This window comes from Parasteatoda tepidariorum, chromosome 12, assembly GCF_982258835.1.
Source record: "Parasteatoda tepidariorum strain Cologne lab strain chromosome 12, Ptep-v5.0, whole genome shotgun sequence".
Taxonomy (NCBI): Eukaryota; Metazoa; Arthropoda; class Arachnida; order Araneae; family Theridiidae; genus Parasteatoda; species Parasteatoda tepidariorum.
The window spans coordinates 57,250,196-57,266,176 of record NC_141766.1 but is presented as its reverse complement, the minus strand read 5'-3'; the positions used below and the strand labels follow the sequence as shown (position 1 = coordinate 57,266,176).

Below are 15,981 nucleotides of genomic sequence, written 5' to 3'. Positions count from 1 at the left end.
GCTAAATACTTTGATGCTAATAACATTGACTTTTACTAAACACTAGCATTAATACTAATAATCTTAACACCGAAAAGTATTTAGGAGTGTTGTCAGTAACATGAGGGGTCTACAACTATCTCAAATATCGGGCATCTGGTCGCTACTGCTATAGCAGGCCCAAAAAGTGAAACAAAAGCAAAAGTCTTTAAGCCTATTTTATGTTCTAGAGCATGCTGGGCTCTTAAAAATTTACACCGATTCCTAGAAATTTGTATTTTTGTAGACCCCAGAATATGAAACGAGACAAATTTATTACCTTGCAAATAATATGCTATGAAATGTTTTAATTAGTTTTTTTTGTATAAAGTATACAAGGATGTATACAGTCTATGTAAGTAGCAAATGTGTAACATTACGTACTTTTTTAGATGCAAATCAAGCAATGCAAAAGAAATACTTATTCTAATGTAGTTTAAAATAACGCAATACTTCTAATATGAAATTTGATAAAATCTAGTGTAATATGGCTTCAGGTATGAAAATAGTGATGGGAGTTTCCAGATTATGAAAATTTTTTATCGGAGTAATTTTTTATAAATGGAATAAAACATGGGATGAAATAGCCCGGGAATTTCATCTTGAGTTAAATTCCAGAAAATAAACTTTTCTCAGTAAATTTAATTCTTACTTTGATTATATAATTAAATTTATTAATTTTAGTATGTTACTGTTAATAGTAACTAAATTTATTTCTTCCCACATAGTCTTGTTCAGAACTTAATTTTAATGATTTTTAACAAATTAAAGAATTCACTTCTTACTGATTTTCCTTAAGAATTCAGTTATTTCAATTTATTTCTCACTGTTTTCTAGTTTTAAGCTAGCTTATAACAAGCGAGTTCTCAACGGAGCAAAATTACGTTATTAAATTCTTTGCTAGTTTTAATTTATCAACACAGTACAAGAGATTTAAAATTTTAAATGCAGTAAATGTATCTAAACAAGTTGAACCAAATATTAAATTCAGGGATCTGTTTATGAAGTAAAGGAGCAATTTTTAATATTGTATTTCAGGAATTTTCAATATGAGATCTGAAACTTCGCTTTCATTGAAAATATTATTTATAATTTAATCGAATGTAAACGCTGACCAACTTAAACCTTAGTGTACAATAGATTTTTTAAGCTAATTTAAGTTATTTTCTAACCTAAAATCAATAGTTCGATTTTAATTCGATTAAAAAGATAATTATATCATAAAGTAGTTTGAGTTCGTGGTGAAAGAATTTAGATTACATTAATTTAAACATTTCTCCCATTTTTAAAATATGCTTTAAATTTTATAAAGATATAAATTCGTTAAGATTGGAGTTTTGTCTAACATTGCAAATTAGTGACAAGTTTCAAAATGAACTCTCCTTACGAACTTCAGTTATCACAAATAAAGTACTTTTTGTCTGCAGATGTATGGATTAATTAAATGATACTTGAATATTCAGCACAATGGCAGTATAAACAGATATTTTTTGTTTAAAATTTCCTCTTTGTATCTCATATTTTAAATTTGAAGGAAATCTTAAATTATTTAACACAATGAAGTTGTAATTCCTAACCTTTGTCCCATTTAATTTTTATGCTTATAAGTCTCTTTTCAGTCAAAATCAATTTGTGTTAAATTACAATTTTTAATATACATTTTTTGTAATGTTATGTTTCTTTAAAAATAGCACACTTCCTTAACGAGGACAACTTCAGCAGAAATGAGTTCTCTAATTTGTTACGAAATACTGAAATCCGTTCAATTTCTACAGTGCATTTTTATCCCAATTTTATATATACTCTACAATCTTAAGCCTATATCCAAAATACTTAAGGGAAGTCACCAATTTAAGCTTAAGAAACACATTTTTACCCTATGTAGCAAAAGGTGACAATTCGGTAATAACACATCTGCTCGCGGAATTCTGAAAATGCTGAAACAATCAGAGTTAGTTCAATATAATAAAAAATTAAATGAAGGTTTTCAGATTTTTAATTTCCCGTTGATAAGAAAGCTCAGTTTTAGAAATAAAATTTTTAGTGGCTCTATATGACTTTAAATATTTACACAATTTTAATTGTATCCTATTTTTTACTAAACCAATCAGGTTCCTGATAGGATACTGGCAAATATACGCGTTTGAATAACGCTCTAGAAATGTGACGGGGAAAGAATAATCTGTGAGTAATAAAAAGTATAGTATTTTAATTAAAGAAATTAAAACCAAATGTTTTTCATTTGACCCCTACTGATTGATTTATTTGTATGTATTGCTATGTTTCTAGAATGAAGTAAAAGCAAATTCTTAAAATAGTGGTACTGTTAGTTTTCGAAAGGAATATACTACACCAGGACGATTGTCATAGAGAATGAGTAATTTGGTTGTATACATCCTGAAATAAGCGCGGCACACGTCAAAGACGGACACTTTTTTTTCACTACACCCATGCATTTATGAAATCGAAGTAGTCCTGACGCATGCGCAGATGTGCGGAATGCTTACCGATAAAAAATATACAGAACTACCAAGATAATCAATAATATGGACCAAATATTTCAAGTAACCAAATATTTCAGGAATAACCAAATATTTCAGGAAGTTTTTAAGAAATACTTGATTAGTTTTTAATACTATAAGAGTCGGTGCAAATTTTCAAGTCTTTTAGAAGAAAAAAAACTTTTATTAATGAACATGTTATATTCATATCCACAGATCACTTTGCGACTGCTTTCACACGCTAATTGTTAAAGTATTTTATCTGTTTAAGCATTATTATACAAAAAATTTGCTAAATTACTTTTTCAAAGAATCTGTGAAAATCTCCTGCGTATGAATTATATTGGAAAAAAATATAACGTATATAGACATTGTAGTATTTATTTTTTAAAAAAAAGTGATAAAAATACTGTTTGTGTTAATTGAAGTGTATGAAAGCTCTAGAATCTGTTCCTTTCCTTCTACACAGTGTAAAAATACACTTTATAATTTAGTGATATACGGTTCTCTTAAGTGGTAAACTGGATTGCATATTTTTCACTTTTTTGAAGCAAACAATCTAATTCATTAAATATTCCTGAATGCAGGCTAAATTAGTATACATTAACTTGAATAGTTTAATTTAAAACAGAATAAATGACATTATTCGAACTGGGCGTCATGTTACTCTTTACAATGAAACTTTTAAAGCTGTTCATCCAAATTCCATTTCAATAAATTTTTATCTTTGAAATTTATATTTTAAATGGTGCATTTTAATAATTTTCGCTCTTAATGTTTCATTTAAGGTGTATTTTATTTATTGCTTGGTTTCTAAGGATGCATGCACGCAAATATAAATAAAACATAAATATAACTTTCATTAGATTCAGCCCATAATTAAACATTGCATATGACACTGAACACCGCGTAACTTTTTTCTTAATTTCGGGACAAAAAATTTTCAGAGTTCTGAGAAGAAATTAATTTCTTTTCGGTTGAGTATACTTTCAAAACAAAATATTATGAAATATATTTACAAAATTGTTTTAAAAGTGTCATTGTTAGTATTTTTTGATCCGAAATTCAATAATTCTAATTTAATAAAATCAATTTTAGAAAAAGTCAAATAAGCGCTTCATTTTTAATTTTATGAAGGAAAAATTCAGGCTCATTTTTAAGATGAGTATGCGGGAAAAAATGTTAAGTGAAATATTTAATATTTTCTCTCCTAAATACGCACAACTTAATTTTTACAGATTTTCTTTTTCTCTTTTTTTCGATTTATCACTTTTAAAAGTAGTGTAATTGTATTTTTCATGTCTATTATTGCAAATTAAAAACAATTTTAGAGCATTTAATTTTAAAAAGCAAAATAAATATTATTTTATCGGGAATTGTAATTTGAGAAACTAGTTAATAATTCTTAAAATTAGGAAAAACGGTTTAAGACTCAGTATTTCCTCCAATATGGTATTCATGAAATCTGAGTTATTTTTATTTACGTTGGAATATTTCATTTCTTTCGCATTGCTTGTGAAACATCAATAAAATATCTCAGTATTTAATTTTATTAAAGATAAGAAACTACCAAAACGGCGAGTAATAAAATGAATAAGTAATTTGGAAAACCAATTATTACAGTAAGTAGATGGTTTTGATACAGGTATTTTAAACTGGTATCAGCAACACTGATGATACACTGCTAAATACTTTGATGCTAATAACATTGACTTTTACTAAACACTAGCATTAATACTAATAATCTTAACACCGAAAAGTATTTAGGAGTGTTGTCAGTAACATGAGGGGTCTACAACTATCTCAAATATCGGGCATCTGGTCGCTGCTGCGTCTAAAAACCAATAGCAGGCCCTAAAAGTGAAACAAAAGCAAAAGTCTTAAAGGCTATTTTATGTTCTAGAGCATGCTGGGTTCTTAAAAATTTATACTGATTCCTAGAAATTTGTATTTTTGTAGACCCCAGAATATGAAACGAGACAAATTTATAACCTTGCAAATAATATGCTATGAAATGTTTTAATTAGTTTTTCGTATAAAGTATACAAGGATGTATACAGTCTATGTAAGTAGCAAATGTGTAACATTACGTACTTTTTTAGATGCAAATCAAGCAATGCAAAAGAAATACTTATTCTAATGTAGTTTAAAATAACGCAATACTTTTAATATGAAATTTGATAAAATCTAGTGTAACATGGCTTCAGGTATGAAAATTTTTTATCGGAGTAATTTTTTATAAATGGAATAAAACATGGGATGAAATAGCCCGGGAATTTCATCTTTCGTTCAATTCCAGAAAATAAGCTTTTCTCCATAAATTTTTACTTTGAAATATTTATTGCAAACACAATTTGTGCAGCAATAAACACTAAATTCGAAATTTTACAATGTAAATATACGTCAAATTTATGAATTTTTAATTTTCGTGTGTATAAAAAGTTCGTACGTAACAAACTTTCTTTCTTGTAGATATAAATTTAGTGTTTCAAATGTACATTAGTTTTTTTGAAAGAATGATTTTTGAATATTTTATTTTCATAATTAAAGTTTTCCTAATTACAAATATTTTATGTCTTATAAATGTTAGCATGTAATAGTTTAGGGTAACTAATTTTTAACTATTTTTCCCATATAGTCTAATTTAGTTTCTAAAAGACAATTTTAATGATTGTTCAACAAATTCCCAATAATTCACGCCTTTCAGATTTTACTTTAGAATTTGGTTATTTAAATTTATTTTTCGTGGTTTTAGATAGTTCTAATGTAGTTCGTAACAAATTAGTGCTTTATTTTGCATTGTTGGGAACAATTACATATTTAAAATCTGCACGTCATATAAGAGATTTAAAAATTAAAATTTTTAATTCAATATGGCAAACGAGCATCTGAGTTAGTTAAACCAAATTTTAAATCTGGGGATCTGTTTATTAGGTAAAATAAGGAGCAACTTTTAATAGTGAATTTGGGGAATTTTCAATACGACTGGGAATTTTCAATACTGTAACTTTGCATTCATTGAAAATATTTAATTTATAACTTAAAACCAAACTTAAATCTTGACCTACTTAAACCTTAGCGTGCAAAGGAATTTTTCAAAGCTAATTTTAGTAATTTTCTAGTCTAAAATATTTAAGACCATCAAAATAGTTCTATTCTGTTAAAAGATAATTACAATATTATAAAGTAGTAACAGTTTTAAAAGAATTCAGATTACAATAATTTCAACATTTCTCCTTTTATTTAAAATAAGCTCTAAAATTTATTCAGATATAAATTCGTTAGCATAAGTTTCTTAATTATTGTAAATTTATGAGTTTTAAAATAAACACTCATTACACACTTCAGTTATCACAAATCAAGTATTCTTTGTCTACAGATATATTAATTAAATAGTACCTAAATATACTGCACAATGAAGCATAAATTGCTGCTTTTCGTTTTAAATTTTTACATTTTATCATTTATTTTAACTTTAAGGAAATAAAATCATTGAGTTATTATCATTTTTACGAGTTAATGAGGAATTTAACTTTGAAATTCGTAACCTTTCTCCCGTTTAATTTTTATTCCTTTGTTTTCTATTAAAGTCATATTTTTGATCTTATATTTTTGTAATGAAGTGTTTTTTTTTTATTCATATGCTCACTTAACGGGGCCAATCTCTACAGAAGTAAGGTCTCTTAATTTCTAATAAATACAGAAATCCGTTAAATTTAAACAGAACCTATTTATTCAAATTTCTTTATAGCTACTCTACAATGTTAAGCCTATATCCTCAATAATTGAAGAAAATCTCTAACCTAAAGTCAAAAAAATAAACTTTGTCCCTATGTAGCAAAAGGTGACAATTCGGTTACAACCCATGCGAATGCTCGTGGAATTCTAAAAATACTGAAACAATCTGGGTGGGGTTACTACTAATAAATAAATGAAGGTTTTAAAATTTCTAATTTCACAAGCATGCTCAGTTTTTTATTAATTCCTAAGTAAAAGTAGCCCTATACAACAATGCTTATACAAGTAATCACTTCAAGGCAAAATCGGAGAAACGTAATATAAATTTTTTAAATAAGCAGTGACGAAGATTATAAAGCCTCCAAAAGATAATTTTAAATGTCCTAAATTTTTCTATACTGTCGGGTTCCTAATATGACCTACTTACTGGCTTTGAATAATGCTCTAGAAATATGAGTCATAAATATGATAATAAAAAGTATAATATTTTAATTTACAGAGAAATTAAAGCCAAATATTTTTAATTTGTTCCTTTCCTATCAATTCATTTGTATGTTTAGTTTCTGGACTTAAGTTAAAAGCGAATTCTTAACTTAGAGATTCAGTTTGTGTCCAAAAGGAAAAGATACTACTGCAGGACGATTTTCTTCGGTACTAGGTAATAGATATTTCCCGAAGAACGCGCATAGTACTACAAAGTAACCAAACTATTTCTCCTCGCCTATTTTTCGATGAAATCGAAGCAGACCTGGCAAATGTGCATCCATGTTTTTCGATATACAGTATTAGCATTCCAGATAGAGGTAAACCATTTACTTTTTTTATACAAGTAAAATCAACTACGCGTATTAAAACTACTCTCGGCAAAAATCCATCCCACAGTGTTGAACATTATGTGAAATTCAAATGCTCTAAAATTTAAAAAAATCGTACTTCTAGTTTAAATTTCAAGTGATTTTTTAAAGTTAATTCAAAATGTTCCTTAGACATTTAATGTTGCATTAAATAGAAAGACTAGCGAGTAAAATAGCATGAATCATAATTTTGAAGTTTTGTAACGAACTTAAGCTGAACTGAATTAACTTTTCTTTATGCTTTAATTTGCTCTCAAATTGATATTATTCGGTATTTTATACAATGTGTTATGAGCGTAATCAATTTTATGTGCTCATAAAATTAAGATACTAAAATGCGAAAATTTCATGAACAGACTGCATTAAAATAATCAAAATTTTTAAGTACACATTCAGCACAATAAAGTATAAAATATTTACCCATATCTGTACTAGAACAAAACTGTTAGTAATCCATAATGTAACAAAATCTGTTAACTGCTATTAGGCTATAAGTAACAATTCGAACAAACCATGACAAAAAGATCAATCAAAATCATTTTATAAAAATAGGAGAAAGAGTTAATATTGAAGCCGTGGAAAAATTTTATACTAGTTTCTTATCGAAAATTGCAGTTGACAAATTTTGCATCCAGTTCTTTATTGTAAGACCAAAAAGATGCTGCATATTGTTGTATATTGTTGTATTTTGAAATTACAGCATTCAGTGTAATTGTACATTTGGCTTAAACCCGAAAATTAATGTATAATTTATGAATTTAGAATTGAATAAAATTGATTATTAAAGCGTGATGTTGTTAGTGTTTCTCACTGAGAAATTTATCCTTCTTTAAATATATTGTTCTAACTCTTCTTTTGCGTACATAGTGATTGCTAGATGTTACCGTGTTACTTTAATGTTTTCAGAGTGAACGTGAAATTTTAGCACTTAACTTTACTTGAGGGAATTTAAGTGCATTTCTCTTAAGCTACATCGATATTTTGAAATAAGAGGAGAAATAAATGTTTTTAATTTGTAGATCTAGTCTAATAATTTATCAGAGGAAAGTCTTATAGGGTTAAGATAGTGGCATGACTTCTTCAATCCCCAAATCATAGCATATAAATGAATTTAGAGAAAATTAATTTTAAAAAGAAAAGGAAATTCACTGAACAGTTATTCCGTTAATTAACTTTAAAAAATTTTGATTCAAAACTGAAATACAATGATATTTAAAGCGTAAGTGAGATAAAATTTCTGATTTAAGAAATAATCAAAGAAAATTTATTCATTTGAAAGAAAGTGTGTTAATTCATAGTTAAACAAAGTTACATGAATTACTAACTAAAGAAAAATTAAAATTTGATATCAGATTATAAACTATTATTGGGAATCATTTGGGTAACATTCTGGAACTTTAAAATTTCAGAACGTAAAGAATTAGAGTAAATTAGGGTACTTGTTAGTCAAAAACTCTTTCATTTTCAGGTTTAATAGTCCGGTGGTATTCGCTGAACCTAAAGAGATCAATCACGAGACTAAGACTCATCGGAAAATATATTTTGCCCGATAAAGATAGTTCCTTGACAACAATATAAAGTATCAGTATGCGTCGGAAGTAGTACTTGAATACATAAAACTCCTGTACTTTTTGAACTACAGTCGCACTTCTATTCCATTTTCCGATTTTTTTCCCATTCTTCCATTTTGCAATTTTTTTTTCAAGGAACATTGGAAATTTTTACGTAAAATAACTTCTAAATAGTGAAGTGAATTTTTTATTTAACGAACTTTTCTTTGAGATCCACTTTCCCTATTTCCCAAAATATTTCTGAACATTTCAAACTTGTTAACGTATTTTATGGGGGATATTAATATTTCAAATCCACTTAACTTTTAAAGAACGCACTATAATCCTTTTCCCTTTTTGTTTGCATCTCGAAAGAAAAACTCAGACAAAATTAGCGGATTCATGAGTAGCAATTAAATTTAAGAACGCATGTGGTATTGTATGTTTAAAATTAATTTTAAATTAAATGCAGCTATAATTTTACACATAAATTTAGCTCTTTTTTTAGTCGAAAATGTATGTATCTTGATAGTGTAACACTGCATAATGTTTTGCTCTATTCTTGCTTTCCATGCAGATTTCTCTTATGTTTAAGATTTATAAAACAAATACACAGTAGATACTAGTTTACAAGATAGAGGTGTATCAATTACTATTTTAATTATGTCTAGTGTTGATGAAATTAAAACCTGTTTTGTGTTTAAGTATTTTAAAAGTTGATTTTCTATTTAACGAATTTTCCATACAACGAACTTGTTATCGGATTTAGCGACTTCGTTAAATAAAGGTGAGACAGTGTTTTGTCCATTGACGTGTGTAGTCTCATTCAATCCATCATAAGAAATTGTACAGAAAAATTGCGTTACTTGTTTAGGCAGGGCCGATCAAGGCAAATTCAGGCCCAAGGCCCTCCAGATTTTTTGGGCTCTTTACAGAATGTTTGAAATTAAATTGCTGAAGAGTAGTCCTAGCAATTAAAAAAATCTATTAAAGTGCATGATTCAAGAGAAACATTCTAAAAAATTTTAAAAGCAGACAATTGAAGATTTTTTTTCGAAGAGAAATTTAACGCATCTATATATTAATACAAAATATGTTATGTCAAAATAAAAATAGTTTGGTGACCACAAGCAATTGATTTTAGTGATTTTTGCTAAAAGTCACTGATTCGCTGAATTATTTTTATTGTAAGCTGTATTTATTTTTTATTTAGTATTTAAACCAACACAAAGCTAGCTCACCTTTCATTAGATATAAATACAAGTTCAGCACGTATTCTAAGATATTAAGGCTGTTAATTATAATTTTTATTAAATACTTTTCAACACATAAAAAATATCCAAAAGAGCCAAAATGTAGATAATGCTCATAGATAATTAAAAACTCATTTAAATAATAGTTTATGCAGATGTAACACATTTTAAAAAATTAAAATTCATATTTAATGAAAAAGTTACTCAAAATATTCATACATTTTAAAGTATTCAATACAATGGATTTCTTTAAAAAAAAAAATTTTTTTTCCAACAATTTCGAGAATTTCAAAATCCTATTCTATAGTAATATCTGATTCAACTTATAAGATAAAATTTTAAATAAAACTACTTAAAAACATTTAGTAGTCACTAACAAGAACTTTTGCTGCGTCACTAAGCTGCAATTATTCATTAGTTAAACGAACACAAAGCTAGCCCATCTTACTTTCGAATCTGATTTGTGCAATTTTTACGCGAGTTATCACGATATAAAGAAAATTTGAAATAAAGAAAATCTAATTTTTTTTGTAGAAAAAATGTTTCTTATAGTATTTAAAAGAAATAGTAATGTTGATTACATTTTACTAATTTTCGTGACCCCTTAGAAATTTTGGGACCTAGGCCCATGCCCAATAGGCAATAATAAGGCAATTTGTTTAGGTCAGATTCGTAAATACTTATAAGCGTTTTAAGTACAAAATTGTACTATAACTTCTAAACTATAAGTATGATAGTTTCGACATTGATTTCATTCTTTTCAGGGAGAAAAATACAATGGAAAATGTGTCACTTGCCGTAGTTTTGTATTTCAGGTCTCGGCTATTCACTGACTATATAGGAGGTCTGTTAGGAAAAAAACATTGGTCATTTGGTGATGGGATACTGTAAATACAGAACTTTCTTTTTCGTGTCCGCGTGATAGAAAAAATTTTAACGCAATATCAAATAAGTTAAAACCATGTAAGAACTTAAAAATCGAATTAAAATGTGTAAAAAAATATTCCTAGTAGAAAGATATTTTTTTCATGTTTGCTTCGTGGTGCCCCCTTTACCTCTGCCCTACGCACGTGCTTAGTATGCTTAATGGTTAATCCGGCCTTGGCCACGCACCAAATGTATAAAATGTAGATATGCATCCTTAGAAACTATATTGAATGAAAATTAAAAATAAATAAAAAAATGGTGTTTAAAATTTTGTCTAAGAATTCAGTCTTGGGTTAACATACATATATATACAGATACATTTTAAATTCTTACTTCGCAAACTGATGATTTTTCTCATGGCAAAGTGTAACAAATCCATCATCTTTGTACATGTGTCTCAGATCACTCTTGCATCCCACCACTACAATTGGCACTTGAGGACAGTATTGGCGAATCTCTGGAAACCATTTTGTTTTACAATGCTTGAAAGATTGGGGACTGGATATGGAAAAGCATAGCAGAACAATATCAGCCCTAAATTTCAAACAGAATTTTTTTAAAAATTCAATGAAGGCATATTGTGTAACGTAATCACTGCTCTTGAAGCTGTTTTTTTGAATGGTCTCTCGTCATACTCGTTAGAGGATAACATACTGTTTTTATAACTGTTGTGAGTTTATAGCAGTTATTTATGACAGATTTAGTTTTGGCCAGCCTTCTCTATGCTAGCAATGAAAATAATACAACTTGTCAATAAGAAAAATATTATTATTATTATTATTTTTTTTGAAATGAAAAGCGTTTGTGATCTTGTGATCTGGTATTTTAATATTTGAAAAGTTACTCCTGCATTATATGGACCCATAAAATGTGATATTGCCGCATCACACTTACTTCAAATTTCTACAGCTTAACTTTATCAAATTAGTTTTCCCATAGAAATGTAAACTTCCTTGTTAAAGTCAACTTAGTTTTCTCAGTAATATTTAATCTAATTGCGTTGGCATTTAAACCATTTAATTGGTTTCATTGATTTTCTGATATAGACATTTTTGATTAACTGTGGCGAAGCAAAAGTTACTCTGATTCCGGCGTGTCTGCTAGCTGTAGCCTCTATTCTTTCAGCATTTTTTTTTTTAAATTTTTAGGTTTTCGTCTCCCCAATTGTATGTCAGGAATTGGAAGATATTTTGGATATCTAAAAGGTTAAAATATTAATTCAGAAATTCTCGTAAGTATATTCCCAAATATATTCCTTTAAGTATATTCCTTTATATTCCCAAATTTGAATATTGACAATTATTTAAGACATACAGTATAGGAAACAGCACGTGATGTACAGTATAGGAAACTTTTTGCCATTCTAAAGCCCAGATAACTTAGGACAGAAAATAGCTTTGCTTCGGACTGAAGACATTTGCTATCTTTTGTTTTTGCTAGGTGCCAGAGTTTCGAAAAAAACATCTTTAAGAAATAATTTTAGTTACCTTCCATAAGCAAATTTCCGGTCTTTTTCATGATCTCCAAATGTGTCCCATAAACGCAGTGAAACATTGACTCCGTCCACACTCATCCAAGATCTTTTAAGAACCTAAAAACATTCTGTGTTAACGCAAATAAACTTTCCAGAGACTCAAAAGTAGATAAAACACTCAACCAGCGAAGCTGAAGCGTTGCGTGTATATTTAGGTAAATTAGGAAAATGTTTGGATAACATTGTATTAAATAATAATAATCGTCTTTTCTAATTTTAATATTTACTGTGTTACTGATACGGTTAAAGAAAACATGAAGGCCTTAGGCTGCTATGTCGAAGTGGGTCAAGTTCTGTTGATTATAAATTTAACACTGTTTTTCGAAGCTCAGTCGCCAAACAAAATAAAATAGCCATAATTTAAGTACACTTGAAGCAATGCGATGATTTTGAACTATATATATGATCTTGCTGTGAGGAATTGTCTGGGCTTTAGAACGGACGAATAACTTAAATATTTTAAAAGTTATTACACATTTTTGAAAATCGCTAATTTAGCACATTTTTCACTTAGATGAAAATTATCAAAATCACTGCTCTATTCTCAGTTTTTTCAAATTTTTATGAGCCCAGATAATGCTGCATTGGAGTAAGCTTTTAAATATTAAAAAATTAGACCACAAACGCTTTTCATTTTCACAAAACTGTGGCGTTTCTCCATATTGATGTTTGCGCCATTTTAAAAATAACCGTAGACAGCGCTGGCTATCATGAGTAACTGCTACAAACTCAAAGCAGCTGTAAAAATAGCATATTATTCGTAAAAAGCATCATTTCAAATTACGACGGGGACCACTTGGATCAGTCTGCGTAGGGACCGAGGGTGTGCGGTATTGGTCCTCGTTAAACTGTGCTACCGTAAAGTGCTCGACTTCGCGCGCAGGTCATCGGGCTACCGAAGCGGAGGTGCCATCCCCTCTGGGGATAAAAATTGTGATGGCATGTCTTCGGATCATCCTCAGGGATGTTTCCCAGACAGTCGCAAATAGCCCATTGTGCAGCTCTAGTGCGACGTAAATTAACAACAACAACAAATTACGACTGAGCCTTCGAAAAACAGCCTTAAATAGTCGACCATGGGTTACAAACTCAGGGGTTCCATTAGCAAAGGAGAGTTGTTAAAAGTGTACTCATAATTAGGAAGTCCCGCAGTGGTCTGATCAATAGGACTCGGTTCCCAGCCTGATCACCGAAGTCAAGCATCACTGGCTGCGGTCAGTGTGCGGGTGGGTGACCACTTGGATTAGTGTGCGTAGGGACCGAGAATGTGCGGTATCGATCCTCGTTAAACTGTTCTACCGTAAAGTTCTCGACTTCGCGTGCAGGTCGTCGGGCTACCGAAGCGGAGGTGCCATCCCCTCTGCAGGGGATCAAAATTGTGATGGCATGTCTTCGGATCATCCTCAGGGATGTTTCCCAGACAGTCGCCAATAGCCCATTGTGCACGTAAATGAACAACCCTAGTGCGACGTAAATGAACAACAACATAATTAGGAAACATCGGAAATTTATTAACAGAAAACTAGGTAGTTGATCGTTTCTTTCTTTGTTTTCACTTTTGAACTTCTTTAAAAAGGATTACTTCGTTTCTTTAACTTTTCTCAAACTATTAAATTTGAAATAATTTATTTACAATTATATATGTACTACATATAAATTAAATATGCGAAATTTGATAGGTACAATCAAATTTGTCCTTTCCTTTATATTTATGATTATCGAGTAGTTGATCAAGTCACATCATGTTTTGACTAAATAATATGATTATCGAAAATGAGCGCTACTTCTAAGTTTATGACCAATTGTCATAAATTCATGCACAGGTGCTTGCTTGTATACTTGACAGAAAATCAGCTGTCCAATTTTCATATAGAAAATTGAATTAAATACTTATATTTTAATTTTTTAATATTTCGAATTGTCTGTTCGCTTTTTTTAATGATTATATTTTATAACAGTCGTTGAACAGCCGAATAAATTTTGGGTTTACGACTACTAATGCTCAATTCCGCAGCCATGTAATTTTGAACCCAATCCAGAAACAAGACAAGACAGACAATGGAACTCCTGGATCAAGTATTGGGAGAAATTTGCCTTCGTGGAGGACTTTTTGATGGAACTAACCAGCATTTGCGTTACATGAAGAGGAAAATCACGAAAACCTCCTATGGTTAGCCTTATTGCAAGGGGACTCTAACCCATGATCCGTCTACTACTGAGGATATTTTACGTCAGCACTGTGGTTTTTCATGGGTCAATATCTGATTTGCGGGTTATATGTTCGATCCCGCTGACTTAGGGCAATATAATGGTACGCCGTATTATTGATAAAAGCATGTTTAGCTTTAAAAAAACACCCTGATTTCCATAAAGTAAGGAGATGTTTCTGTGTAATGTTGTTGTAAAGAAGTGAGAATTCCAAAATACATATCTTGAAGAAATACTAAGGAACAGCTGGATGTGAAAATGGTGACTTTTTAAAAAGTGTGGCTTATCGTCATATTGCTCCACATTTTAAGATTGAAAATGGGCATAATTTAGGTTTGGAATGCACAAATATGTTTTAAAAGGGAGAAAAAGGAAGTTGTATACGAAAAACTGTTCAATACATATTTAAACATCAATATACAAACAACATTTTTATTCTTAATTTACACGAGCTATAATGAAAGACGTGACGAAATCTGCAAAGAAATCGACATTTTCTGACAATGGCGTGATTTATTTATTGAGCAAATTATGCGATGCCAAAAATATATATTTATTAAATTATTTCCGAAAATTCAGTGTTATTTTCTAAGAAATGCTTATTATTCAAAAATAACGTAATAAGAATGTGTGACACAGCTAAGTGTGAAGTTTGGAAAACTGAAGTGGTAAAAAAAAAGTTGAATTTGTTTTATTGCTTAGTACCGCTATAACATCTGCGCCCCTAGAAGCAACAAACCAGTTAAGGATTTACATACTATTTGGTAGTATACTGTAGGTTGATTTATATACTGAAGTTTGCTAAGTATCAATATTAAATGTTTTATACCGGTTATTAGTTTTTAAATGTTTAAAAAGGAAAAGAAAATTTTTCTGCTTTTTTCTATAAACAGCATGGGGAAAACCTATTTGTTGCAGCAAGAAAACCCATTTGTTGTTTCAGGAAAATTGCTTTTGAATTTTGGAAATAGTAGCTCAAAATATTCATTAAAATATGGCAAATATTAACCTTAGTTTAGGACAAATTCTTTTCCCCCCCTCTTTTTAAACTAAGTTTTCTATTTTCGAAGTGTTACAATTTCCTTAAACATTAATTATTTTACGTTCCAATTAGAGGTTACCTTTAGAACTATTAATAGCTTCCTTCTTAGTTTTTCTCGTTTATTGTTGCCTTAATATTGATCTGGTTAAAACACAAATCACGTCTTATATGCATGACATAGTTCAGTTAAAATCCTACTCAACTAGAACTTATGAAGTCTTAAATATTTTATACGTAACTATGAATAAAACTCGCCGAATTAGCAATCTCTAAAAAAAAAGGGAATTTTTTTTTATATATTTAAGCTATTTATCCGTTTTAAAGTTCAAACGATTCTTCACAACAAGATGATATAG

The 15,981-nt window shown here is 29.4% G+C and overlaps 1 protein-coding gene across 12 annotated transcripts in view; it reads right to left on the bottom strand.

The window, feature by feature from the left end:
* LOC107456640 (rho-related BTB domain-containing protein 1) overlaps nt 1-15,981 on the bottom strand; it is a 104,145-nt gene that overhangs the window by 28,196 nt on the left and 59,968 nt on the right. For all 12 annotated transcript variants that reach the window (XM_087155833.1, XM_087155836.1, XM_087155839.1 and 9 more), the window contains 2 exons: nt 12,329-12,432; nt 11,175-11,375 (listed from right to left, as the gene is read on the bottom strand). In XM_087155833.1, coding sequence (XP_087011959.1) covers nt 11,175-11,375; nt 12,329-12,432 — 305 coding nt within the window. The remainder of the gene's footprint in view (nt 1-11,174; nt 11,376-12,328; nt 12,433-15,981) is intronic.